A 27,923-nucleotide genomic window follows, 5' to 3' on the forward strand; every position below is an offset into this window, starting at 1 on the left:
AATGGTTACAATTAGCTGTGTGCTTACCATCATTTCTCAAAATATCTTCTTTTGTGTTCATCAGAAAAAAAATTCATACAGGTTTAGAACAACATGAGGATGAGAAAATGATGACAAATTTTTTCATTTTGGGGTAAACTATCCCTTTGAAGCACTACACATCACTGATTGTGTTCTTCTGCTTTTGTCATAGTATCCTGGATGGAGCCAAATGGCAGATGGAAGCATTCGGGTGGCAGAGGTCACTGAAGACTCCCTTGGCACTTACACCTGTGTGCCTTACAATGTCCTAGGTACCATGGGACAGTCCCCTCCGGCCACTCTGGTGCTAAAGGTCAGTCATTGTAGTATATATATGCTGGGGCAAGCAATAGCAGTCATTTCTCTGTCTAGGTTAACTATAGACCCGATTTTGTCCAACTATGAGTAAATCACTTCTAGTCAAAAACTAGACTTGAATTTGTTTACATCGTTTTTGCCAAAATAACTTGAGAGATGTATTCAAAGTCAACGTGATTACAAGGTGTTTGTTTTCATTTATTTATTTTTTGAGCTGTGGTTAGACTTATATTATAAAACGGGCAGTTCTGGTTCTTCATTCTGATTGGTTGAAACGCGTTCTAAGCCGTGATAAAATACACCGGTAACCTCACGGTTCAGACCACATTACATAAGTATCACTGCGCCACTGTTGCTGCGTACTGATTTATGAAAATAAACACCACAGTCTTAAATCATATTTTTAATTTGTCTACAATTGCACAATTAATGGCGATATCCAGATTAATGTCATTAAATATTGTTGAGTCATCTCGTCGATAAAGAGAAAACGTTCCCTGAGGAGTTTATAACTCAAGTTCATACGTCCGCTATTATCCACTGGGTGGCGATCTTACCCAACTTAAACACTGAGGCATTCACTCAACACTGAAAACACAGCGTGTACGTTTTGATGGCTCTGATTCTGATCTCTTACTAAAGTTCTTCACAAAAATGGAATTATCTCCGCTTTTAGCTGAAAATTTGAGAGGTGATAAGAGAACAAATTAAGTTAGGATGAGACGGTTTTTTGTTTGTTTTTGTTTGAAAGCGGATGGTCTGTTCTTTCATTTGATATTTTATGTTTATTTAAAGAAGATGATTTTTCTGCAAGGCATTAAACTAAAACTGGGTGGCAACTTAAAAAAAAAAAAACGCTGACAGGGAAAGAGTTCAGCATGCTTCCAAGCATATTTGATTATCACTTCAACAGTTGCACGATATAAATGTTAATGTATAAATTAGATGAATGGTGATTATAAAATAAACACCACAGTCTTAAATCATATTTTCATTGTGTCTTTGCTGCATCTCTGTTGGTTGGGAACTGCGCTCTGTTTCAGTCACACTTGATTCTGAGGAACTACTTTGTTTGGCGGAAGAGTAATATTTATACTAATATAATTACAACTTATTTGTGTTTTATTTTATAAAATCCCGCTAACGTTATGCATATGAAGTAACCATTTTATAAACGCAATAAACCCCTCGAAGTGTTGGGTTACCAGTGCATTTTATAACAGCTAAGGGGCGTTGTTAGGCACGATGCGAAGCGGAGTGGTAACCCACTGCTTCTTGGGGTTTATTGCTTTATTAACTCATTCCCCGCCGGCCATTTTTGAAAAAGATGCCCGCCAGCATTTTTTGTGATTTTCAAAAAAGTTTCACAAAATGCCTTCCAGGAAAATATTCTTCTAAAAATATATAAACATACAAATATCAAATGAAAGAGTAGACCCTCTGCTTTAAAAAAACAATAAACAAACAAAATCTATATTTTTTACTCTGCTTATAAAAAACTCTTGCATAAAAATACACATTTTTTTTACCAAAAAGCTGAAATAATTGCATTTTGGTGAAGAAATGTTGTTAGAGATCAGATTTAGAACGATTATCAAAACATACACAGAGTTTAAGCTCTAAGACAAATTATGTGCAAATTCATCATTCAAAACCATTGCTAGTATTTTCTCTGTAAAATTGGAATCAGTATCAAAACTATGGTTTGATCGCCTCAGTCTCCTACATCACATACACTTAACCAATCACATCAACAGTAGTTCGAGCCAAAAATATGTATAGATGCTTGAAACCTTTCTGCGCTGAAAGGTTTGCAGGACTGATGCGCTTCAGCTATGTGATGCTCACATGCAGGGGTGCCTTCAGGATTTAATCTCCGGGTCTGCACAGGGTGCCAAACCCTAGCCTTTTCCTCAGAATGTCGACTTCTTGGGGAAGTTTTAATATCATTCTGAAGGCTGAACCCCTCCGCCACACTGGAGTGTTGTATCTATGGTCCGAGGTTGAGCGAAAGAGTAGACTAATTTGCATATTCTGCTTATACTAAATGAGGCAAGGGTGTAGAGTTAAATTCTTGAAGCATGAAGAAATTATTGTCACAGGAAAAAAAAAACTTTTTCATATGCTTTTATGATGCTCAGAGATACGTTTTAGGTAATACAATTATTGACTACAGGGGGACTTTAAATTCTCACTGAGCCCAAATTTTGCCTCGTTTTAGGCTAGACATCTGGGGTATGCTTGGACAACTATTAGGCATCTTTTAAACTCAAAATTGCTTGCAGCAACAGTATGTTTACTTTCCTAAGTGGGTGCAATCATTTGCTTGATAAACTATAAAAACATATCCTTACTTTCAGAACTTAAAACATTTTTAAAAATGGCATAATATTGACTTCGTGCAAGTAATATTTGTGGGTTAAGGTATGTGGTTGATGAAATATATTTCAAATATTCATTTGACCATAGGACCCCCCTTACTTCAACGTGAGGCCCGGTGGGGAGTATCGTCAGGAGGCAGGGAGAGAGCTGGTCATTCCCTGCGCCGCTTCTGGGGATCCTGAGATCCCAACCATTGTATGGAGAAAGGTAGACCCACCAGGACTTTAAAACGAATGTTTATCTCTTCTGCATACTGTAGGTGATTGTTTCATATGAGCAATCTGTTTATTCTGTTTCATCGAGGTTGGGAAGCCCAGCAGAAGCAAACATAACATCTTGCCCAGTGGTAGCTTACAGTTTGTGTCTCTGAGCAAAGAAGATCACGGGGAGTGGGAATGTGTCGCCACCAATGTAGTAACAAGCATCACTGCCAACACACGCCTTTTTGTAATAGGTAAATCATGTTCTGCATGCAAATTTTGTACTTAAAAGAAGACACATGAGAAACACTGACCTGTTATCTATAGCATCCTTAGCAATAAATGTCGAAAAAAGTGTATTGTACTGTATAAACTTTTTGGGTTTTTTAGGATGTAAGGGGTGTTTTGCATTTTCTGAGTTCAAATTAGATTTTTGTATTAATTGGTTAATCACAAAGGTTGTAGGTTTGGTTCACATGTTTAGCTTGAATGTACTGTAAGTTGCTTTAGATAAAATAATCTGCCAAATGTTTACATATAAATGTTATCAACAGATAAAGTTGAATTTCTCAATATTTCTCATAAAAATGTAAAAATACTACAATTTGTTTATTTTCCTATTTAAATTACATTTTGAATTACAGGTCCCAGACCTTTAGACATTTCTGTGCTTACATTTTAAAACAATTAAGTAGTGACCTATGGTATTATATACTGTAATGTCTGTTCAAGTATCACGAAAAATGAACTGCAGTATTTTATTTTTGCACTGGCAGACATTTTTTTTTTAGCACACAAAATGTGATTTCTCAATGGCCTGTAGCTTGCGGTGGCTCTAGCTCAGCTGTCACGTCTGTGAGTTTGCCCCTCGGATGACAAGTTATGTGTCAGCTTGCGCAGAAGCCCACACTATTTGTTTAGCCATACACCGGTGTCATGACAGTCCAAAGATTTTGTTTAATGAGGGAGTAATTAACAGATCCTCTGCAGCTGTTGGGTGCTGATAAGAGATGGGTTACAACTTGAGACTGCTTAAGCATCTATCGTCCAACACTCTCCTGCTCTTATCAGACTGGGTCAGTCGGGACTTAGTGCTTGTTTACTGTCTGGTCAGAAAACGTGAGAATATGGTGAGGTGACACAAATGGATATCCTGTTCAGTTTCCCATAAATATCAAGTCTTAAGTTCATTTAGGTACAAAAACAGGTAAACAGACAAATTGCTTGGAAGGTAATGACTACTGTTCAGTAACTAAAGGGATATTTTTCCACAAAGTTCTGTCATTTAATCAAATTGCGGTATGTTTTTCCTTTATAAACCTGCATGACTGTCATCTCAATGAAACCAAATATTAAACTTTTTTAAATAATTATATGACTAGGATTTTTTTTTATTTTTTTTTATTTTTTTTGTACTAACACAAGCAGTTCGGAAATTTTGTTGAACAGTAAAATAACTTTGTGTAGGGGAGAGTGGGGCACAACCTAATGCTTTTTGGTTTTGGCTCAATCATGAAAAAAATATTTGAGTTTGATTCATTATATTTTTACACAAGCAGCACACACATCTCTGCTACAAATGAACATTTGAAGTTTGTTTCTAGTACTTACCATTCTTGGACAATTACACCAAACGTGATAGAAGTGCAAACGTTACAACTTACCCCATAGGGGGGTTAATTGTAACAGGCAGGGGGTTAGTTGTAACACTTGCTAAAAATTAAGTTTGCAGGCAAATATTTCAATACTATTTTGTCTATATACTTGAAGTGGATATTGTTTATATATCTGTCTATAATAGACACACTTGCTCGTAATCATAGAAGAACCATTTTTAGTGCCATATAGCACCGGTGAAGCACCTGTGTAGAACCGTGTAGGGTCCATATAGCACCACATATGGTTCTAGATAGCACTTCATGGTTTTACACAGGAGCTTCACCATCATTCATGTGTAGCCTATTTAAAACAACGACAAGAATTACGCTAATGTTAGCTGTTTTCATATCGTAAGTGGGTTCTAAGGGGTTAGTTGTAACACGGCGTTACAATTAACCCCGATGTGTCAAAATTTTTTCAAGCCCAGCAAAAAAGTAACTAAGAGCTGCAGACATATTTTAAAACGATGCTATGTTTTAGTCAACAAGACACTGATTAATATGACATAGCATTGGATTTGGTATCTTACATACCCAACTTAGAAACCGAAAAAACATATGATGAAAAAATTTACAAAACCATCAACCTTGTGCAACAATGTAAACAGTCCGTGTTACAACTAACCCCACATTAGTTTTTGCCCCGCGCACCCCTACTACAGAAAAAGAAAGTCATGCAGGTTTTGAAATGCGTAAGGGTGATCAAATTATTCCTTTTAACATCCACATAATTTTATAGCTCTGATTTTGAATTGGGTTTTTGTATAAACATGTTTGATGCCAACAACTTTGTTTTGAAACTTTGGTCAAAGCAAGGCACTAATAGTGATGCTTTGCAAAAACACCATTAATAAAAAAACACAACTGGTATACTCTGCGTTTCAGGCACTAGTCCACATGCGCCAACTAATGTCCACGTGTCAGCGTCCACAAGCTCTGCGAACGTTTCCTGGGAACCTGGATATGACGGAGGCTTCGAACAGACGTTTTCCGTCTGGTACGGCCCGGTGTAAGTCAAAAATAGTTTCATCCACGCCTTTTTTTCCTGAATCTACTCGTGACACACTTGAGTCTATTTCCTCCCGATGTGTTAAAGAGTTTTTCTTACAGCACACCAGTCTTTGCTTCTGGATGCTGGATGGTAAATAAATCAATGGGAGTGTTCAAAGTCATTTCATTTACATTTTACTGAATTTCAGAATATGTGATGTTCAAGAGCCTTTCTTGTTTGCAAAAGATGTTATTTGGTTATATTGCTATTAGCTCAAGCTGACGCTGCAGTAAATGGCTTCGGTGAAGTGCTGTGAATAATGTCAGTATGGTGTGCGCGCCATGCCAAAGTGATCAAATTTAAACATCTAGTCAACGTAATGTGGTCACTTATCATTCTCATGAGGTTTCTGTTGGAAACCAATGACATGAAGCCACAGTGAATCACTTATTAAATCTCATTCAATCATTACATCCTTACATAATATATGATTTTTTCTTTAAACATGTGGTAGTAAATAACAGGAAACAAAGCCTGTTGTTTCCCCAGCTTCAGAGATTTTACATATGAGAGCTATCTTAAGGAGTCCTTATTGTACACATTGTTTCTATTTAATTTTGTTTACTGGTAGAAAGGTCTCTTAAACTGTATTAAGGTTTCAAATTTTGGTAACAAAATATTTACAAAAAATAGCAAACCTCGATAAAGTGAAGAAAAAATTAAATGCTTGTGAAGAAAAAAATAAAATAATAAATATGTACCCAAATATGTGAACGCACAGATTCACCGGCAGTGCGAATGAACCAAAATCAAACGATCCTTGGATCGCAGTCACATTATCTGTGTATTTTCTGAAATCTGTGTGCGAGAAGAGGTCCTAAGATAGTTATACAGAAAATAGATGGCTTGAATCCGATGAAACTTGTAAACTCAATAGTAAAATTCAATTTACAAATGTCATTGTTTTAATGTAACTTTGTCATCATCCAACAGGAAGATAAAAAACGATTTAGGGCCTCATGATTGGCTGTCCATTCCTGTGCCTGGCTCTCAGACGTGGTTGGTGGTGCAGGGGTTGGAGCCAAAGACTGCCTATCAATTTAGTGTGTTGGCCCAGAACAAGCTGGGCACCGGCCCCTTCAGTGAGGTAGTCACTGTGACTACAGGAGGTACATGAAACGTTTACCCCTCTGTGTAGCATAACTGACCTCTAAATCAGCTTTTATATCAGATCCTATATTTAATGTATCTTTCAGGGTATCCTATAAGTACCCCAGAACCACTGGTGCTTCTAACTCCACCACGATGCCTCACAGCCAACCGGACGCAGCAGGGTGTATTGTTGACATGGCTTCCCCCAGCCAATCACTCTTCGCCTATTGACCGTTACATCATCGAATTTCGACTGGGAGAAAGGTGGGAGGTTCTGGATGATTTGATTCCCGCAACTGAGACTGAGATCATAGCAAGAGACCTCATTCAGGTAACTCTTGCTCTTATAGTCTTCCTGCTAATATCAACAGAAAGTATGATATAAGCGTTGCAAGTTATAAATTCCCCTGTTGCACAATATTAAGGTTGCCTCTGGTAGAGGTATCGCTAACATCCTGTCTGGATCCGATTAGTGCCATATCATAATCCATAAGTATGAACTTACGGTGTAAATAATTCAACTACATTTTTTATGAGGATTATTTTGTCAGGTGATGCTAATTTAAAGGTTTGGTAGAAAAGGAATAACAAAAAATTGAAAGGGAAATACATTGAAAGGTGCAATCTGTATGTTTTGGTTCTATATCACCATCTCTGTTTGAAACATAAAATTGCAGGTTACTTTACGTATTTACATTTATGTGGGTTGAAGTCAATTGACATCGAATTGACACTGCAAAAGTGCATATTCAGTAACTGATTTAACAAAAAAGACGTATTATAGCTTTAACTCCTTCAACTCTGCGGACCCACTAGTGGGTCCAAAACTGCATCATCAATAAAAAAAAAAGTTTTCTGTAAAATACAATTTTTATCAACTTACTCCAAATGATGTGGGTAGATGACTCTTTGCAAATGCAGGCATGTCCAATTTTGCAAAAAAAATGTACTGCAAGGCTTTTAAAGAATTAGTCCATTTTCTTAAAAAAATCCATATAATTTACTCACCACCATGTCATCCAAAATGTTGATGTCTTTCTTTGTTCAGTCGAGATGAAATTATGTTTTTTGAGGAAAACATTGCGGGGTTTTTCTCATTTTAATGGACTTTAATAGAGCCCAACACTTAATACTTAACTCAACACTTAACAGTTTTTTTCAACGGAGTTTCAAAGGACTCTAAACGATCCCAAACGAGGTATAAGGGTCTTATGTAGCGAAACAATTGTCATTTTTGACAAGAAAAATATGCACTTTTAAACCACAACTTCTCGTCCAGGTCCGGTCCTGAAAAGCGCCAGCGCGACCTCACGTAAATGCGTAGTGATGTAGAAAGGTCACGTGTTACATATATGAAACACACATTTGCGGACCATTGTAAACAATAAACTGACACAAAGACATTAATTAGTATCATTCCACATTCAACAACGTCGGAACGCTCCTCTTTCTCCACACTTGTAAACACTGGGGCGTAGTTTCGCGTTCGTCCTCTGTGACCTCTTGACGTGATGACGTATTGCGTGAGGTAGCGCTGGCGCATCACAGGACCAGACCTAGACGAGAAGTTGTGGTTTTAAAGTGCATATTTGTATTTTTATTGTCAAAAATGACAATTGTTTTGCTAGATAAGACCCTTATGCCTAGTTTGGGATTGTTTATAGTCCTTTAAAACGCCATTGAAAAAAACTGTTAAGTGTTGAGTTAAGTATTAAATGTTGGGCTCTATTAAAGTCCATTAAAATGAGAAAAATTCTGCAATGTTTTCCTCAAAAAACATAATTTCTTCTCGACTGAACAAAGAAAGACATCAACATTTTTGATGACATGGTGGTGAGTAAATTATCTGGATTTTTTTTAAGAAAATGGACTATTCCTTTAAGTGCTATGAATTGAATGCAATATATTTTAAAAACAGGAGAGCATTCAGCTGTTACACTTGCATGTTATTGGACTGTTAATTATAGTCAGTCAAAGCATTTCAGAAAAGTTTGGATTTGTGATTACAGGAAATATAAATCAGTAATGTCTGTTTCATGGCAGAAAAATAACTCTGGGGTGAGGGAATACATTTTCTGCTGTAAAACTCAGAGGATATCATTTTAATTCAGTCTGACATACATACAGCAGAGTCTGTGACAAATGTTCTTGTTATAAATTGCTAGATCTGACACCTGCACCTGTTGGCCTCAGAGGATGCATGACCCACTGACCTGTTTCTTTCTCTCCCAGGACTCTTGGTATGAATTTCGAGCACTGGCTGTAATGGATGATCTTGTCAGTGAGAGCAGTAATGTGGTGGGAGTGTCAAGTACAGGTGAGAATAAGGGGCGTCGCTCAAATCCACTGATTCATTGCTTTAGCCGTCTAGAGCTTCACTGCCCCCTGCTGGTCAATAGAGTTAGTGTCTTTATGCTTTTTTGTTGCCATGTTGATTGATACAGAAGCGTCATGCACCTCCTTTTTGTGAGGGGGCATCAGTGGCAGTTCTGCTTCTTTCTGCACTTTGATCAACCTAGTAGCTTATTACTTAAACATGACACAGTCTTTGAAAACCCAGCTAAAGTCATTTTATGCGAGTTGGCAGATCCCCCTACATAATGTAAAGAACATTCTGTGAAAATACAACTTTGATATCTTTGATATTGACTGAGAAAGGTCATGTCAAAGATTGACTGAAATCAAACTTGGATGCTCATATAATCTCATGAGACTTCAGCCTGGCTTTCACAGACAGGGTCACAAATGAAAGGCATGTATATTTGTAATATGTTAACACACATTATGTATCAAAATGACCAGTGTGTGTGTTTTTTGCTTTCAAAATCCACTTGGCTCCAAAAAAAGAAAAATGAATGACGCTTCTGATGATGGTGCTGTCATAACTACAGCCAATGCTATAGTCTGCTTATTAAATCACATTAAATGCTGCTTTGTAAATACACGCTTGCTGCATTCCATCTTTTTTTCATGTTGAGTATGTCTCCTCTCTCAGACCCGTTCCCTCCCACAGAGATCTCAGACGAAGGGCTGGCCAGGCCAGTGGTGGCCGGAATCGTAGCCACCATCTGTTTCTTGGCCGCGGCCATCCTCTTCAGCACGCTCGCTGCGTGTTTCGTCAACAAGCAGCATCGCCGCAAGCTCAAACGCAAGCGAGGTAGGTACTTCCGAAAAACGCATGCCCTGTAGTGGCGGGGGAAAATGGTATATTTCAAAGTATTGCTGTATTGTACATCATTGCTACTTGTATTGATATTGCCATGCCGGGAATACGTTTTTCATGATAGAGCATACTGGTTGTGTCGGTTTGACCGAAATCCAAACTTGCTTAGAAAAAGCAAAGAACATAATTTCTTTCTGTTGACTGTCGCTGGTTAAGCAAGGAAGTTTAAGCTTGGTGGCAACACCAGCATATTTTATGTTTCAACAGAAAACACACAAGAAACAAGTAAGTAAAAGAAAACTATACCCTAAATGTAAAATAACATTGTAATAATAACACCTTTATTTGTGACTATTATAAAGAATTAAAGGCGTTCTAAGCGAATCTGCGAGACGTTAGTTTTTGTTGACGTTTGAATTGTTTTCAAACAGACAGAGCGAAGCTAACTCCTCCCTTCCGTGCTTTCATGAACGCGCCCAACCCCTACCCCCAAATCCTTTTTGTCGTTTATTGGCTGGAACACTTTGTTTTGTTTTGTGGTGCTAGGTTTGGCCACTATGTTGTTATTGCCGTTTGTGAAGCCTGGGCTATCTACAGAGATCGCGTTTTTTTTACAGTTTGATCAGCGGACAGGCAGCAAGCAGATAGTGAGGAGATGTTTGCTGTATGTAACAAAAAATGTTTTATGGTCCAAAACGCTCAATTCGCTTAGAGCGCCTTTAAAGATGATCAAAAAATGCATATTTTAGATCAATCTTTATAAAGTTTTAAGTTCAATTAATGTTAAATAAATGCTAGTTTTAAAGCATTTGTTAACCTTTGTAAATGTTAGTTAATGCCAATACAATTGATTATGTTAGCTGTGTTCGTTAATTTTAGTTAATGCATTAACGAATGTAAACAAATACAACCTTATTGTAAAATATTACAAGGATATTGTGTGACATGAAAAAGTATACTTCTCATGTTAAAGCTTATGTTATCTGTAATGTTTTAGTATCGTTTTAAGGCCAAATAAAATAAAATAATTTTCAGTCTATATAAAAACTTTAAAGGGACACTCCACTTTTTTGAGACAATCTCCGGGTCTGGCGCTAGTACTTTTAGCATAGCTTAGCACAATCCATTGAATCTGATTAGACCATTTAGCATTGCGCTCAAAAATAACCAAAGTTTTGATATTTTTCCTATTTAAATCTTGATTCTTCAAGTGTACTAAGAAAAAAGATTTTCTAGGCAGATATGGCTGGGAACTATACTCTCATTCTGGCGTAATAATCAAGGACTTTGCTGGCGTAACATGGCAATGATATTATTCAGCAGCCGAAAATAGTCCCCTTTGTAACTTTTAATAGCTTGGGACTATTTTCAGGCACTGCGTAATATCACTGCCATGTTACGGCAGCAAAGTCCTTGATTATTACGCCAGAATAAGTGTATAGTTCCTAGCCATATCTGCCTAATAAATCGTGACTTTTAAATTTTCTGTCGGTCTTAGTATACGATGTAACAACAGAAGATGTAACTACAGAAGAGCCCAGTTTTAAATAGGAAAAATATCGAAACTCTTTGGTGATTTTTCAGCGCGATGCTAAATGGTCTAATCAGATTCAATAGATTGCGCTAAGCTATACTAAAAGTGGTACTGCCAGACCCGGAGATTGGCTGAATGGATTCCAAAACGGTAAAAATCAAATGTTTAACTTTAGGGGAGCTGGAAAATTAGTGTCCCTTTAAGGTGGTATCCACTCTATATTCAAATCAGCCTTTCATACATTATTGCATAAATACTGAATTGCAAGATCCCTTCTTACTCCCACCCTTAATGTCTGTGTTAATCTTGTATCTTAAAAGCAGTAGTTACAGTATGATAAAGACCTGATACTGTCATGCTGATGTGGCATTGTGTTGTATTTGTCCATAGACCCTCCACTATCGATTACGCACACAAGGAAAAGCATTGAATCTCCGTAAGTACTAGTGCATGGTAACATCCATCATACTTTGCACTCTTGCAAAACTGTTGACACCTAGGATGATCCCTTCAACACATGGCTTGAGAGAGTGAAAGAAAAAGTGAGAGAGAGCATGTTCACTAGGGAAATGGCTGACCCCAGCAGCTGCTGTGTTATGGTGAGGGCTGCATGGAGGAGGATTTGAGTGGTCACTAAAGTGGCTGCTATAAATGCATCTGTGCTTACCTCTGCTTTCCAGCACTGAGATGCATTGATTTGCCATTACAAACAATCTTCTCAAGCTTTTCCTTTTTTGCCGTTCAGGCAGATTGTCGTAGAATCTTTCAATAGCACAATAATACAGTATCAACATGAACCCCCCCCCAAGCTCCTCCAAATCAATCAGTGCAGGCATGGCAGCATGTCACTTTCATATTTAACTAGGACTTAGGGTAAGGAGAATATTAGGGGAAGCACCTACAACCCAGTCCTAACTGGTATTCACGCTCTTATCCGATTTCATTTTGGTCTCCATAGAGCTGCAGTCTCATGCTCCCATCCCACTCATTTCCACATACCATTGTGGAACCATAGTCTGGTTGACGGCCGACTCTGCCCCGTTTCTATTTTGTTTTTCACCGCAGGCCTCCTCTTACTCCCTTGCCTGGCATTGAGCCCTACTGGGAAGAGCCAGACAGGAGCAGCTACAGGCCCCCATCTACCAGCCCTCAGTGAGTGCCTGCACCTGCACCTTTCTCAGTGGCAGGCGCTAACATGCGCCTGTCTACCTTAGCTGCATGCTTTCAGTTAATGGTGCGGAGCAAAAAGCTTCTTTGGGGGAATAAAGAACCTCAGCACTTAGCTGCTCCTTACTCTTTATAGTTAGCTCCTCCTTAGTCTGTATTGTTAGCTGCTCCTTACTCTTTATGATTTTTACTAAAGAATTTGGTAACTGTTGTGTAACTCACAATGTTTAGCTGATTTTTGTTCTAGCCCACCGCTGCCTGTATGACTTATATGTTTTGTGTCTGGTTCTCATTCTGTTGTACTCCATTTTGTCTCACCCTGACACCATCTTTCATTTACTTACTCAAGATGACATTTAAATGAAGGTCAAATGTTTAATGTAATCACTGTTATGAAATGAGCCATGCCTAAATGCTAATTACTATACATTTTATGACATTTACATAGTTATATAGAGTACATATGCAATGTCATGCAACTTCCTTGTTCTTGTTTTGATAGTGTAAATTGTCAGATCCTGCATTCCCCATGATTTTTCCCTAAGCCTCATGTCTTTTTTGATTGATAGGCTGTCCTCTGGGAAGATCAGTCCTGAGAGCATCACCTCTTCCCGTCCCCCATCTCTGGCCAGCGTAGGCGGCCCTGGCCTTTATGTGAAGAAGTTGCCAAGCCCCAGGAAAGAGAAGGAGCTTTCACTCTATAAGAAAACCAAGAGAGCAATAACCAGTAAGAAGTACAGTGTATCCAAACATGAGGCCGAGGTCACCACACCCATCGAGCTGATAAGTCGCGGACCCGATGGCCGATTCATCATGGACCCCAATGACACTGACACGTCCCTCAAGCCCCGGCGTATTGAGGGTTTTCCCTTTGTGGAGGAATCAGACTTGTATCCTGAGTTCCGCCAGTCAGACGAGGAGAACGATGACCCAGGTCCCCTACCCCCAGTCATGGCCACCCTCAGGCCCCAGATATCCCCTGTGTCCTCCAGCCAGGAGTCCTACATGCAGCCCCCAGCCTACAGTCCTCGGTTCCAGAGGCCTATGGAAGGTATGAGCATCTCGGAGGGTAGTGGGCTTCAGGCCACAGGGCAGAGCCGGGTCTCCCATTTTCACAGGGTCTTCCCTCCAGGGCCCTTCTACGGCTATCTAGGTAGTGGTGCTGAGGTGGAGCTTCACCCTCCGTTTTACATGCCTGATGTTAGCCCACGTAGCTCTGCCATGTCCTCGTCACCTTCATACCCCCCCGAGGGGCAGTTCCGTCATCCCACCATCCCAGAGGAGAGGGAGGAGCTGAGGATTCATCAGTACGGTGCTTCTGGCCACGCCCTCCCACTGGTGCATAGCCCTCCCTCCTCTCGCTCAACCGAGACCTGGCAGCCTCCTGACTTTCCCTTTCTAGGTCAGGAGGGTCCCCGTCTCACACTTCCACCACGTCATTCCTCATATCTCCACCGGGACCTCCCTGAGCCCCCACCATACCCCTCCCATAGTCGCACTCTTAGCACCACTTCTCAGCTCCCTTCAAGCTCTGCTTTCCTCCAGCTGGAGGCCCCTAGAGCCCACCTAAGCAGATCTTCTGGCAGGTTCCCGCCTCAGGGCCCTTCAGTCAAGCATGTAACTATGCAACAGGCCCAGACTCTGGGGCAGTTGAGACACACTGCCCACGGTATGGGCGTACCAGTGTTGCCTTACTCAGGCGCCACGGCCCGCATGGGAAGCCCAAGCACACTGCACAGTGAGAGCTCCGACGGCTGGAGGTCCGAGGCCCAGCCTTGGCTCAGCCCCAGGGCGGCACGAAGGATGGAACTCGGCCTGCAACAGGTGGTCCTGCAGCCGTCGCGGCTCTCCCCTCTCACTCAGACCCCTCCCAGCTCACACGCCGGCTCTCCGGACATCCTCGTACGCCCTCCTCCCCGTCCCATCCTGCGGTCTTCCCGCTCTCAAGAGATGCCCGAGAGTGCCCGTCATCCCGTCAGTGTCTCCTTCTCCCGGAGGTCTCTTTCCTCTTCCCCCGCCACTTCACCCACCCAAGGCCAGAGTGGCCAACGGCCCAGCCTCAGCTATCGCGCCCACATGGCCTTTGCCACAGCAGCGGCCAGCTACCCCTCCCAGTCCCCTTCACCCCCCACGGAGAGCAGTGATGCTTTCGGCCAGATGCCATCTCAGAGAAGGACAGATGAGGAGATGCTCCCCTCAGAACCCTCTCCAGGGTAGGTGAACCATACCATTGGAGGCTCCAAAATGACAAAGGAGATTGTTATTCATCATTGTGCCGCAAAAGCAATGCTTTCATGCTTTTGCGTTTTTGATTAAACTTTTTTTACATGTACATCTTAGACTATTTACATATGCACAATTGTCCATGTCCTCCAGTATAACTCTTCAGGGTTCACAGGATAAATTGCCATACTTTTAAAAACCATTCTTCTAACCTTTAAGCAGTGTAATCTTATGTAGGAATTGATGGTAGTATAACGTCTCTAATGGTTAAGGATTTTCTAGTGCATCCATGATGATCCCATGGCTCCTACTTCTTTTTCCACTTTTGTGGGCTGACCACATCACTCACCCTTTCCAGCTCATTTCTTCCATCTCTCTCACTTCCTCTAACTCAGGGCTTTGACCATCACGGTGGCCTTCTTAGGCGGCCTTTGTTGCCAGGGATGAGTGTGCACTCATCTCTTGCAACGCTCATCCTCATCTAGAGTAGAGACGGCGTTTTATTCTCTGGAGGCTCTGGTAGTCTTACTCTCTTTGTTTTTGATTGATCTCAGCTATCTGGGCAGCATTGTTGTGACCAGGTCCTCTACACCACAATAGGTAAGGGTCGAATCCATGTCTGAAAGGGGAGGGGTTTGCAGGCCGGGTCTTAAATCATTCTTATTTAAAGGGGAATGACAGATTTAAACAAATATCATAATAGCTTACTTGTTGGCATACTTTGGCTGCTTTTTAGAAAGAAATGCTTTTCAAATCATTTCTGCAATAAAAGTACACATTTAAGAATTTTTCTAGAAAATTTAGCAATTTTGCCCTTCCAAAAGGATATTCCCCTTTAAAATATTGTTTTCATGTACAAAAATATCATGCATGCCTTCTCTTAATACTCTTCCTCGATGCCAGATCAGTAACAGCAGTTCTCAAACTAAAATTTCTTGTCACACTTGTCGTCCTAGTGGTTTGGTTCCTTCCTTCTTTTACGTGACTGTTCTTTACCGGCCATTCTTCCCTCCCTGCCATCTCTTCTCCTGTCAGCATGGTGAAGCCACTGTACAGTGTATTCATGGTAACCAGAGTGTGTTTGATGTGACGGACTGTAGTGCTCGGTCATGTCTCCCCCCTCTATTAATCACTTTCACTTTCTCTTTCCACAGCCTCAGCAGCAGGGAAGACTGTCTATAAACGCTTTGTGTTTCTGTGCCTTGTGAACCCATGAGTTGTGGGCTGACTCTTCAATATGGACGTTTGAGTGTCATGATCTCTGCCATGCTAAAGGAATGGCATATACGATAAAAGACAACACTTTACAGGAAACTTGATCCTGTTGTCAATTTAATACGAACGTGAACCCAGTGCGATTAGCTGGGGAACAGGAGATTTGGGCTAGTTGTAATTTGATTGGACAGTGCTGACAGCATGGCTGCAGTGTGCAACATGAGGTAAAAGGTTTTATCATGCTAATTTAGGTTCATGTCGCATTCTCCTTACCAAACTAACTGAACTAATACGGTGTGCTTTTACCTTGCAGAATACCCATGCTGTATCTAATCAAAGAAGAGTTTGTAATTTAAGCAATCAATATGATTTGATATTTATCTTAAAGGTTTAGTTCACCCAAACATAAACATTTCTGCAAAACCTGTATGACTTTCTTCAGTGGAAAACAAATGTTAGGCAGGATGTTCAAGCTGCTGTTTGAGAGTGGATACAGATCAGAGCTGTCAATCTCCAGAAAGGACAATAAAGGTTCACATGATTGGTCAACATTCACTGTCAAGATATACAACGAGCGGCCTGAATCTCCTGCCTAACATCTCCTTTGTGGTCCACAGAAGTCAAATAGGTTTCGAACAGCAAGGGTGAGTAAACGATGACCGAGTTTTCATTTCTCAGTGAACGAGTCATTTACCTGCTGATTGCCAATAAAAAAAAGGCAAACAACCAATTACATACTCAACTACTTGGTCAATTTTCTTGCAACTCGTCAAAAGTTGATTCATGATTCATTGCTAAATTGCGCAGCAAATGTTGATGAATTGAACTTTTGTCACCAAGGTATTTATTATGTACTTGGCATCTGGGCAGTTTGAACAGGCCGTTGGAGGTCAGCACACCCTAGTGGCCGTTTGTAGTAATGCGTCATTATGTTTGTCTCTCACAGGGAGCATCTAGGTGCCGTGAGAGTCCCTGCAGGGTCTGAGAGCTTTGAAGCACTGATTTATTATTGTATTAATAAAGCCAAGAAATCAACAGCCAACAAAAACAACAACTCCAGATTCAAGAAAAGAACAGGTCCGTTTCACTGGTATATTAAGAAAAAGACGTGTTGGCAATCCTGTCATGTTCAAATTAGACAACATGGTTTAATAATGTTACTGTGGGAAACAGCCCCTGTTTTGGTTGTTCAGTTTACAAGTGGTTTACACTAAATACAAGTGTAAATGCGGTGTAAAAAATCCAAGGTAGTTGAAAACGCATTCGACTGGATTGCTTTTGTGAAGTAGACGCTCATTTGGTCAAATGTATTTAAGAAGACACAAAAGACCGCCTACTCTCCGCCTACTGACCTAATGTGTGATGAAACGAGCACAATGTTTTTACATTAGACCTAACTTTTAGCGTGACCACACACGCCTTTTTCATTTGAGTTACATTTTGTGACCGTATAAAAGTTGTGCGAGCTTATTTTATCCATTGATCTGAAATATTTGAGAAACTCCTTACATAAGCATGTCCAAAACTTTGTGCAGCATGTTTACTAACCACAGAAGCAGCGGTACTCTGACATTATATTAGTGTGCGTTAACTTAAACCCGTCATTTCTCCTACTCATGTTTTAACAACGTGTCCATTGATTACCCTAGGGCTGGACAATAATTCAATATCAATATATTTCGTGTATATATATTTTTTTTAATAACGGTGATATGAATTATAAAAATATGTCTGATATTTCGATATATAATACAGCATCCTGTGGCCCTTTACATGTCATGTCTAAAATCGTTTAAAGAGACACTCCACTTTTTTTTGAAAATATGCTAATTTCCAGCTCCCCTAGAGTTAAACATTAGATTTTTACCGTTTTGGAATACATTCAGCAGATCTCCAGGTCTGGCGTAGGGTGGCCATTCGTGCCAGTTCCGCCGGACACGTCCCGAACATGTTTTCGGTCGTTGCTCGACCGCATACGTCATCGAGGTTCTCACATTTCAGTTAAAAATACATTAGAAAATTAATATTTCTTTATTTTTTAGACATACAATCATTGTAGTTTCATTCTTACCTTGAAATGTAACGGTTGCTTTTCTGAAATTAAACCCGAAATATTAAACCTTGATGACTTATGCGGTCGACTAACGCGACTTCCGGGGAACGAACCCGAAAACAAATTCGGGATGTGTCCGGCGGAACTGGCACGAATGGCCACCCTAGTCTGGCGCTACCACTTTTAGCATAGCTTAGCATAATCCATTGATTCTGATTAGACCATTAGCATCATAATATGCCCATAAATAACCAAAAAGTGTTTTTTTTTATTATTATTGACTCTTCTGTAGTTACATCGTGTACTAAGGCCGTCGGAAAATTAAAAGTTGGGATTTTCTGGGCAGATATGGCTAGGAACTATAGAGGCTATGCATTGACGCCACTTTCCCACGTGACCACGCGAGAGCTCGCCCGGTTGAGTGGCAAAACGTGCCATAACATGGCTGCAGGAGTCGCAATGATATTACGCAGTGCCAGAAAATAGTCCCCCGTTATTGAAAGTTACAAATGGTCTAATCAGATTCAACGGATTATGCTAAGCTATGCCAAAAGTGCTAGGGCCAAACCCGGAGATCAGCTGAATGGATTCCAAAATGGTAAAAATCAAATGTTTAACTCTAGGGGATCTGGAATATTAGCATATTTTTTAAAAAAGTGGAGTGTCCCTTTAACATGGGTCAAGGTTGTAGCATGAGCGGACTCTCCAGGTCGGCTCATCTGTTTCTCATAGGGGTGTGACGAGACACTTAATCCACGAGACGAGACGAGACACGAGATTGGGTTCACGAGAACGAGACGAGACGATATTTTTACACTTTTTAAGAAACCCTCGATGATAAAATAAATGAATAAGAAACTGAAATCATGTTATTTTTAAATGTTTTAACTAATCAAGGACTGCCCCTAACAATTATTTTACTAACTCATAATGAAGTAATTTGTTATTTTTGGGTAATAAAAATAGACCCAAGTGAGCAGTAGCCTTTAAAATTACATAATAACGAAGATGCAATAATAATTGGTTCAAATAAAGTATTAAAACCAAGTTACATTAAACAACATTACATTAACAAACACATTACATTTGTGGTCTATAAATAAATAGCATTATGTATATATTATAACAAATGCCTGCAGGGGGCGATAGTAGACTCGTCTCGGATGCTATCTTCACTTTCACTTTCACTTTAGACGGAAAAAAAACGCTTATTTTTTAGCCAAACAATGTTTAAATCCATTTGAATATTTAATATACGTCCATTTCTTTACAATAGAAATGAACATGCAGACATTAAATCATGTAAACTCTGTGATGGTTTAATCTGCTGAGACTTCACATCTGACACTGATCTACAGAAAAACACAACACGTCTCAGACTTCATACGAGCTCCCAAACGAACATTATTGGAAACCCAAACAAAAAAGCAAATGCAGTAAAAGACAGAATATAATGCATGCACTGTAAGAGGCTAATTATACCAACCACGCTTTAAACGCTTGGAAACGCAAGGCGCGACGCACTGCCTTTTAAAAAAGAGCAGTGCGTGTCGACGCGGCTTTTAATATTGCTAGGCAACCACCTAGTCAGCTGTCTTGTCAATCAAATATTGAAGCGTGCGCTCTTTTGCTGTTGACTGTCATATTAGCAGAAACTTTAAAAAGAGGATGCTTGATCTGACCTTGTTTGAGGGTGAGAGGTGCACAAACACGCAGGAGAGAGTGAGCGAGTGGAGTCCGGTTCTTCAAAGCAACTGTAAACTTCCCTCATCACAACGTAAGGCCCGCATCTCCCCTCATTCGAGTGGACAATGGAAAGACGCGAATGACGTCGGGCGCTTCTCCGCTCTCAGCGTTCCTTCAAAGGCGCGTGCTGCGGCCGCCGGCAAAAACCGCAAGGCGCTCAGCGCGCATAAACAGCGCGCAAACGCTCCATGCCCATAGAATATCATTTAAATAAGGCGCCTGCAACTGCCTCCTCCGGAGGTCGCATATGCAGGCTGCATACGTCATTAAGGTTTATTTCAGATCATTAACTGAGCATTACATTCGCAAGTCGTGAGCATATTACAACAATTTGCGATTAACTAAATTATTAGTAAACTTTATAATTGTTAGTCTCTAAAAAGACAGTCTTTATGAAGTAAATGCAGTTTAAAAATGCGACCTCCGAAGGATGCAGCCTTTTTTTTGAGAAACGGCCAGAATTTAACCTACACAAGAAATCTCGCGAGACACACTTAATCTCGCGATACACATTTAATCTCGCGAGATCTCGTCGCACGAGATCTCGTCACATCCCTAGTTTCTCATGTCAGATTATATCATTGTCACCATGCAGTGACATTCTTTGCAGGTTATCCCAAGTTTTTTTTTACATTCATAGCAAATTTAAACAGTACCGACCGATATTTAGAAGTATATCAGCGTTAGAAATTTTGGCCATATCGTCCAGCCCTAGACCACCCTTTCAAAGTAATGAGGACAGAAGTGGTAGAAAGTGGACAGGTGTAAATATGCATGTCTCTGTTGTCAACTTGTAATCTGATCAACCAAAACGCATCTTAATTGATATACCACATCTTGCTGTTTTGTATTGACTCCACTGGTGATCTAGTTAATGGTATCTGTTGAGGCTAGCATCACTATAGCAAAAGACTCATGGGGGTTGAACAAACACTTTGAACCACACATTTTCTTTGAAATTTAAGTATGGCAGACTGTCCCTGTGTCTCATTTGCTTTGCTGTCTTTAGATGTGTCCTCCTCTCAGACCCAGCAGCCGCATGCATCTCAGGCCTCCGAGCAACGAGAACATCTCAGCTCTCCCTCAAAGAAAAAGTGGAAACGTCCACTTAGAAAGTCCCCATGTCACCATATGTCCCCTCTGCTGCGTTGGCTTCACAACAGAGAAGACAGGAAATCACTTCTGGCCAGTATGGACCCAGTCCCTTCAAACTATGGCTCTCTACTTTGAGAAAGCCTTGGGGTGGCTCATCTTCTTGTCCATTTAGATCAAATGTACAATGGACATGCTCTCAGTACTGTTTTGTAATCAGTCTAAACTAGATACGATTTATTATCTTCTCCGTTTGGCACAATATCCTACACATATCTGTATTTTCTGTAAATTTACACAAAGGATAAACGCTACAGGGGTGCTCTTTTAGAAAACATAGAAAAGGACAGGAAAAGCTTTTTGGTTCATTAAAAAATAAACAAAAAAATAAACAGAATTCCATTACATGTTAGGAAAACTCCACTTCGGATTACGTTAAACGGTATTAAATGTCAAATTTGTGTATATTGTGAAGGATAAAGAGTGTAGTACTCTGTACAAATGTATCTCTCAAGACGTGATAGTTAATACAGGGTTTCTTTTCTTCCTTCTACAAAATATACCTCAAAAAAAAAAGAAAATAAATAGCTAAATAATCTGGCACATATTTCAGCACTTCTACCATATTTTGTGCAGGCTAACATTCGTCTTTTTTTGGCAGAGCTTTAACAGTATTCCAGAACGTGAGGGTTTAATATAAGCTAAGAAAGTTCAAAATATGTTTTCCTTTGAAAAGTTAAAATGAAATATAAAGCACAGAATATATAGATAATAGCTAGCTGGCTGGGAAACTAGATGATAAAGTTTGATATTTTTATGTCAGCCGAACCGATTTTGAATTTTAAGTAAAGGCAGGTAGATGAGAAAACACTGATTTATTGTTTCAAAATGATTTACGTATTTATTATATTTTGGACAGCTTTAAGGCACTTTTTAACAAAAAAAAACAAAAAAATAGGATAGCTAAATTGGTTGGAGGTAATATGATATTTGCCCCGTTAAAAGAAAAAAATCATGAGTATGCGTTTTTCAAATGTTAAGATAACAATAACAAATGTAATATTTATACCGAAGTAGAATTATTTGGTCCTTGTCTTGCACAAATGTATAGTTAGAAGTGGTGAAATGCATTATTAATCTTTCAGTAACTTCCTTGAGGATAAATAATTTGACATGTTGCTTTAGACATAAACAAAAGGAAGTACAGTAGATATCGTGCAGACTAATACAAATATCAGTCTAACATAGCAAAGTGAATTAATCCTTACTTTAATCGGTGGGAAAATAATCGGTGTTACTTTCTACTTACACAAGTGAACCTCGACTGTGTTCTTTTTAAAGCAATTTGCAAGTAGATTGTATTGTAATCTTTAGTATTTGTCATCCATCACAGCTCATCTGACATAGCAAAGTTTGTGTTATTACTAACGGTGAGTTTAGTATTTTCGGAAGGATGTTTATTGACTCCAGACTTCACTAACAGCTGCTGATCTGCTACCTATACAGTAAAAGCTAACTGAGCGTCCGCATTAAGTTTAACCGATGGTGAATGTAAGGTTTGCTCCTAGAAAATCAGATTATCTGAATATTTTTAACGTGATGTTTCTCTCTATTTTAGCTCCTTAAGCACCCGTGCATATAACTCCAAAATGAATCTTCTCCAAATGTTTATGTTTAATAATGACGTACAGTGTTGGAAATGGATGAAATGTCATACAGTACTTGAATCAGGCGAGGTACACATAACGGTGATTCATTTCAGTGCAACGAGATTTACAACAAAGCCATTTTCGAAAAGGTCACATTGAGTTTAGAGGATTTGACTTGAGTGCCCAAAGGGCTCTTTATACTTTCCTCCTTTCATTTTATGTATCCATTTTACTAAATACTACATACAACATTTTAAAAAAGAATACTCAAATGATGCTTATTTGATCTATTCTCGGTTTAATCATTAGACTAAACTCTGGCTTATTTCTATGTATGTAACAGCTATAGTCTTTTTACCCCCATAAGGTGTGTACCAATTCGAAAGGCTGCTTTAAAGCTGTAGTCTCCTAGAGGAGAGGACCGTGGCTATTTTTAGATATTCTTGATTACAGTACCTGCCTTTAGCTGTCAGGAAAGCAGTATTGAATCTAGACTTTGCTATGCGTTTTGTGAAGAACTCGTTGCTGAATAAGTCCTACGAAAGCCACATAATGTTTACATTATCTAGAAATAACGTGCAAAGATGTAGGCACATTGTACGCATTATGACTTGGTGCTATGTCTTTTTGAACTCGTGGTGCTGTGGTTCAGAGGTTAACACAAACTCACGCACACTCCTCTGTCTTTAACTAACTAAACTAGCTCTGTTGTGGTTTCCTTTGTTGAGTAGGACTGCAAGCAATAAAACCTCCCTCACAGGAACGGTCCTGTGCGCTCACTATGGAAATGGGAAAGGGGTTATGTACTGTAATATTCAGCTTTGACATTCAAATATGTTATTAAATGATCGTTCGCTGTCATCATGAATAAAAGCAAAGATTCATACAGAAAGATGAATTTGATGACGATGTATAATCTATAAAGTGTACCCAACGGTATGAATTCATTTTTAATTATTACATTTTTCATTTAGCATGGAAAGGACCTTATGACACAAGTTTTTGTTTTATAGTGGGTTTTTTTTTTGACACAATTGGAGAGATGCATCCTTGCATACATCTGTCAATCTGATAAGTAAGATGCAGGTGAAGTGTTGCCGTATATCTGCGGATGGTGACTGATGCTGTTGTATTTTATCCAGCTCCCCTGGTCTCCGAATGGAGAATTATTTCATTTGTTGAATATAATATATATATATATATATATATATATATATATATATATATATATATATATATATATATATATATATATATATATATATTCAACAAATATATATATATATATATATATATATATATATATATATATATATATTCAACAAATATATATACACGATACTGTACAGGTAGACATGCCCCGTTTTTGCTTGTGATGGACAAGGGGGGGCTTTCACACGGCATGCGTTCTTGTGTACATCTGCGCTGTTTTTAATAGTTTGTCTAGGTTAACATGCGCTAAACTTGTGTGTCTCGCTCACAAGAACGCATCATGTGTGAATGGGCCCTAAATGGGGACATTTGCAGGAATTTTATCATCTCTTTGATTGCCTGTATTCAGTTATTGTGCTTACTACTGTACTTACAGTATGGTGCTTTGTGAAACATTTTTTACTTTTATTTTGTCAATCGAACAGAACTAACCTTACACAAGAGAGTTTGGGCTCATTCGGACCGGTTTGTCTTGGTTTAGATGAAGTTTGTGTTCTTTATTCTTTGCTGTTCATATTAACCAGCACTGAAAACTTAGAATGTAATACTGCATTATGCACTAATTTACGACTGTTTTAACATTAAACCTCATACTTAGAGCTTATAGGAAACTGCATTGTTGTGCTTTTAAATTGTGTTGTACATTGTTTACAGATTATGTTATTTTAAGATGTGTTCTGGGCAAACATGTTTTTCATCTTGACATCTTAAATGCAATGTGTAAGAGACACATTTTTTTGATTGAATGACTTGATCGGAGGCATTTTTGTTAAGTAATCTGATTTGTTTCAGGTATTATTCTTCAACAGTATGGTGCTGTACCAAAGCCTTATGTAAAATACTATGATGTATTGTTTGATTCATCTGCCACTGCTAAAGAATCTCCAAGAAATTGTTATAATAGACAAAACTGATTATGAAACACGGTGCAGTTTGCCTCTATCTCTCTCCTTACGGACATTCAGTGTCTGCTCAGATGTTTAGATATGGTGCCTGGTGTGTCTTCATGCTGCTAGGAGTAAATGTTAATGATGTTTCCTATCTCTACAACCAACATCTGAAGTGTGACATTGACCTCCACAATAACAAGTTGGACACCTTGATTCAGCATCTTGATATTTGAAGGGACAAACCTGCATTAAGAACTGGCATTTTAAAGTCTAAAGGAAAATCCAGTTGTATTTTTATTTTCATTATTTTTGTATTATTTAAGTTTTCTTTACATCAAGTCAAAGTAAAATAAAACCCCAATCAAAAAGAAATATGCTATCCTGACAAATGAATTGTACCTGAACATACCAGACCTAGAAATCATACATATGAGGACATCAGATGCAAAAGCCACTAAATGCTGACTAAAAATTTGATTTTTAACTGAATGCACTGTTAATGTTTTACTAATTTTGCACCAATTAGGCCTACAGTAGGATTTGTGGAAAGATGTGGATTTTTGTTAGAAATGTTTGCATGCACTTAGAGGGTTTTGCTGTGTGAGACAGTCAAATTACTTAAATACAAATTAAGAAATTACTAAAGTGACGTTTGTGAAAATAAGGCATTTCAAGTATGACATAATCTTTTCATTGCCATTAAAGTGAAATTACAGAACTTAAACATAAGAAAGAGAGATGGGTTTTGCATGTGAACTCCTCATATGAAGTGTAAGTGCTGCCCATATGTAGTTCTGTATAGTGGAGCCATTCAATTTACATTGTTTACATCACCTGATGCCCAGATCTGCTCGTTTTGGCAAGCTATTAGGTTGACATTTTCAACGCTTTGGTCCATTTAATAACCCCGTTAAACTTTTTGTATTTTGATATAATAAAAAAATAAGAGTGTTTACTTTGTGCGAGTGATCTTTTGACTAAATTCTCGAATTGACCACTAGAGACCGCTGTTGCGTAGTGTTAACACAGACGTGACAAAGGACATTAACTTCTGTTTTTTCACAACACATTAACCGAAAAGCCTCAAAGGGAAGGTGTTAAATATTTTACCACCATGACTTATACGACTGTCATCGAGAAAAATAAATGTCCATCCTGTTGTAAAGTCTTAAAACAGCACAACTCCCTCTCCCGCACCCTTTTTTTAAGTAATTGACTTAACGTTGAGGCGATAAGCCACACGAGTTCAAAGTCCTGACAGACAACACCCACAATGGACACATAATTTGACAATTAACAGTTACCTTGATAATGGTGAAGAAGATGAGACCAAGTTGAGACGGTTAAAATCCTTCTTGGTCCTGGCCACGCCCCCAAGCACACAGGTGACTGACGACGACGCGTGAGGAGAACTTTTTCCGTGTCTTGCCTAGAGTACTAACGAGTTCATTCATTCATGTTCGTGTTCAGAGTTTCCACATTTACTCTTCACAAAATGTCGTTTTTTTTCTTGACAAGACTCTTTTGACCTACCTTTTCACATCTACGCTGACTGATGGGTTCTAGATCATACACAACTTTAAGGATTTCGATTTACGTGGGGAGTAACGCTGAAATAATCGCAGAGAGGTGAGTGGTTACTGTAATTTCCTTCATTTGCTGGAGATTTAAGTAAGTTAAATATTGACGGGTTGGATGAAATGGATTCAAAGAATCATGCTGGTTTAAAATGATCACTTCCCCTCCTTAAATAAATATAAACAAACTTGGTCTTATCTATGCCGCTATTATAAATAGATTACGTACAGTAAACACTGCCTTCCAGGGTTCCATCAGTTGCAGATAAACGCCATAAAACATTTGTATTTCATAAAAGACGCAGAGATTCATTAATAAATAACTTTGTTAATGAGCCTACTACTAACCGGAAGCTGTGATCTTACATGTTGTTGCACATGACAACAAACAAACTTTATCACGTCATCAAAGCAATATGTCATGTTAGGTGTACATCTACACCTGCTTAATCGACAATCCCACACATACAATATTACTCAGAATAATGAATACATTTCCCAACATATATTCGGCATCCATACAAATTTATTAAATAATGTTCACCTATTTAAAAATAATCATGTCCAAAAGTCAGAGAGCATTAGCTAAAACAATTGTTATGCATTTCAATAAATTCGTCATTTTAACAAAATTTACTACAGATTATATTATATGAGATCAAATATATTGAAAGTTATAAGTGAATTATTTCTCAAATTTGCTTATTTAAATAAACTTGAGTCAAAGATTTTTTTAGTGGGGTTTCAAACATGTGGTACAGTCTTCCTGCACCTTTACACCCATGGTCATATAGGTTTTATTTGTACATGATTTGGGATTGATTACTGATATCGGTGTATAGCTACTCCTCCCGGGTGTCTACATGCATATTTGGAGCTGCCTTTCCTGTTGGGGTAGCTTCATTCGGCTAAGTCAACATCAAACTTCTCTGTGAAAAAAAACTTTTGACAGTATGAGACAGAAATATCATGTTTTGGGGCAAACTTTGTTCACCTCTATTAGACCGAATACTGTAAATGCTTTGTATTAAAGAAACCTCTTTTCCAATTTTAATGTTTGTCACGAGGTTTCTTGCTTTCAAGTGGTTATGCTGTGTCTGTAAGGTGTGGCTCAACGTTACAGAGCTCCTTTGTTTATACTTTACACTTGAATTATTGATGGATTGGGGTATGCCAGTTATTGCTTGTTTAGGTCTCATTACATAAGACCTGTTTTCACCACAGCCATGCATCTTTGGGGTTATTTAAACAAAATACAAACAACATAAAGGCAAATCAAATGACTTTTTATCTCCAAACTGATTAAGGCTCACATTCAGCATCTAGTAAACTGATTTTATCTTAAATTTAATACAGACTTATGTCACTCCAAACCCATAAAACCTATTATTCTGTGAAACACAAAAATATATAAATTTTGAATCATGTATAATGTTGCTCTTTTCCATACAGTTAAAGGCCCACTGAAGTGCCTTGGAATGTGCAGCATTATTTGATTTGGTGACATTAGGAACTATGAAGAAGACACGCCCCCTTTTTTAAACTAACCAATAACATTTCAGCATGGCACAGTCGCACTTTTACAAAACCTATGGGGCATACACACCAAATGCAAATTCAATGATATATGCAAGTAGTTTACATGAAAAGTTTATGCAAAGAGGCGAATAATGCAAACTT

The 27,923-nt window shown here is 38.8% G+C and overlaps 2 protein-coding genes across 13 annotated transcripts in view; both read left to right on the forward strand.

The window, feature by feature from the left end:
* igsf9ba (immunoglobulin superfamily, member 9Ba) overlaps positions 1 to 23,771 on the forward strand; it is an 86,425-nt gene extending 62,654 nt beyond the window's left edge. For 2 of the 10 annotated variants that reach the window (XM_065281358.1, XM_065281363.1), the window contains 13 exons: positions 194 to 334; positions 2,809 to 2,928; positions 3,025 to 3,175; positions 5,465 to 5,588; positions 6,564 to 6,739; positions 6,827 to 7,053; positions 8,955 to 9,039; positions 9,718 to 9,879; positions 11,810 to 11,855; positions 12,485 to 12,571; positions 13,156 to 14,799; positions 16,971 to 17,101; positions 20,833 to 23,771. In XM_065281358.1, coding sequence (XP_065137430.1) covers positions 194 to 334; positions 2,809 to 2,928; positions 3,025 to 3,175; positions 5,465 to 5,588; positions 6,564 to 6,739; positions 6,827 to 7,053; positions 8,955 to 9,039; positions 9,718 to 9,879; positions 11,810 to 11,855; positions 12,485 to 12,571; positions 13,156 to 14,799; positions 16,971 to 17,101; positions 20,833 to 21,053 — 3,315 coding nt within the window. In that variant the 3' untranslated portion in view covers positions 21,054 to 23,771. Of the gene's footprint in view, positions 1 to 193; positions 335 to 2,808; positions 2,929 to 3,024; positions 3,176 to 5,464; positions 5,589 to 6,563; positions 6,740 to 6,826; positions 7,054 to 8,954; positions 9,040 to 9,717; positions 9,880 to 11,809; positions 11,856 to 12,484; positions 12,572 to 13,155; positions 16,951 to 16,970; positions 17,102 to 20,832 lie in introns of those variants that run through there. The other 8 variants (XR_012337215.1, XR_012337214.1, XM_065281359.1 and 5 more) reach the window with 8 other exon arrangements.
* A 91-nt stretch (positions 23,772 to 23,862) lies between these two features.
* arhgap32a (Rho GTPase activating protein 32a) overlaps positions 23,863 to 27,923 on the forward strand; it is a 32,708-nt gene continuing 28,647 nt past the window's right edge. For all 3 annotated transcript variants that reach the window (XM_065281365.1, XM_065281366.1, XM_065281367.1), the window contains exon 1: positions 23,863 to 26,295. The gene's annotated coding sequence lies outside the window, so the exon portion shown is untranslated. The remainder of the gene's footprint in view (positions 26,296 to 27,923) is intronic.

This window comes from Paramisgurnus dabryanus, chromosome 8 (genome assembly GCF_030506205.2).
Source record: "Paramisgurnus dabryanus chromosome 8, PD_genome_1.1, whole genome shotgun sequence".
Lineage (NCBI taxonomy): Eukaryota > Metazoa > Chordata > Actinopteri > Cypriniformes > Cobitidae > Paramisgurnus > Paramisgurnus dabryanus.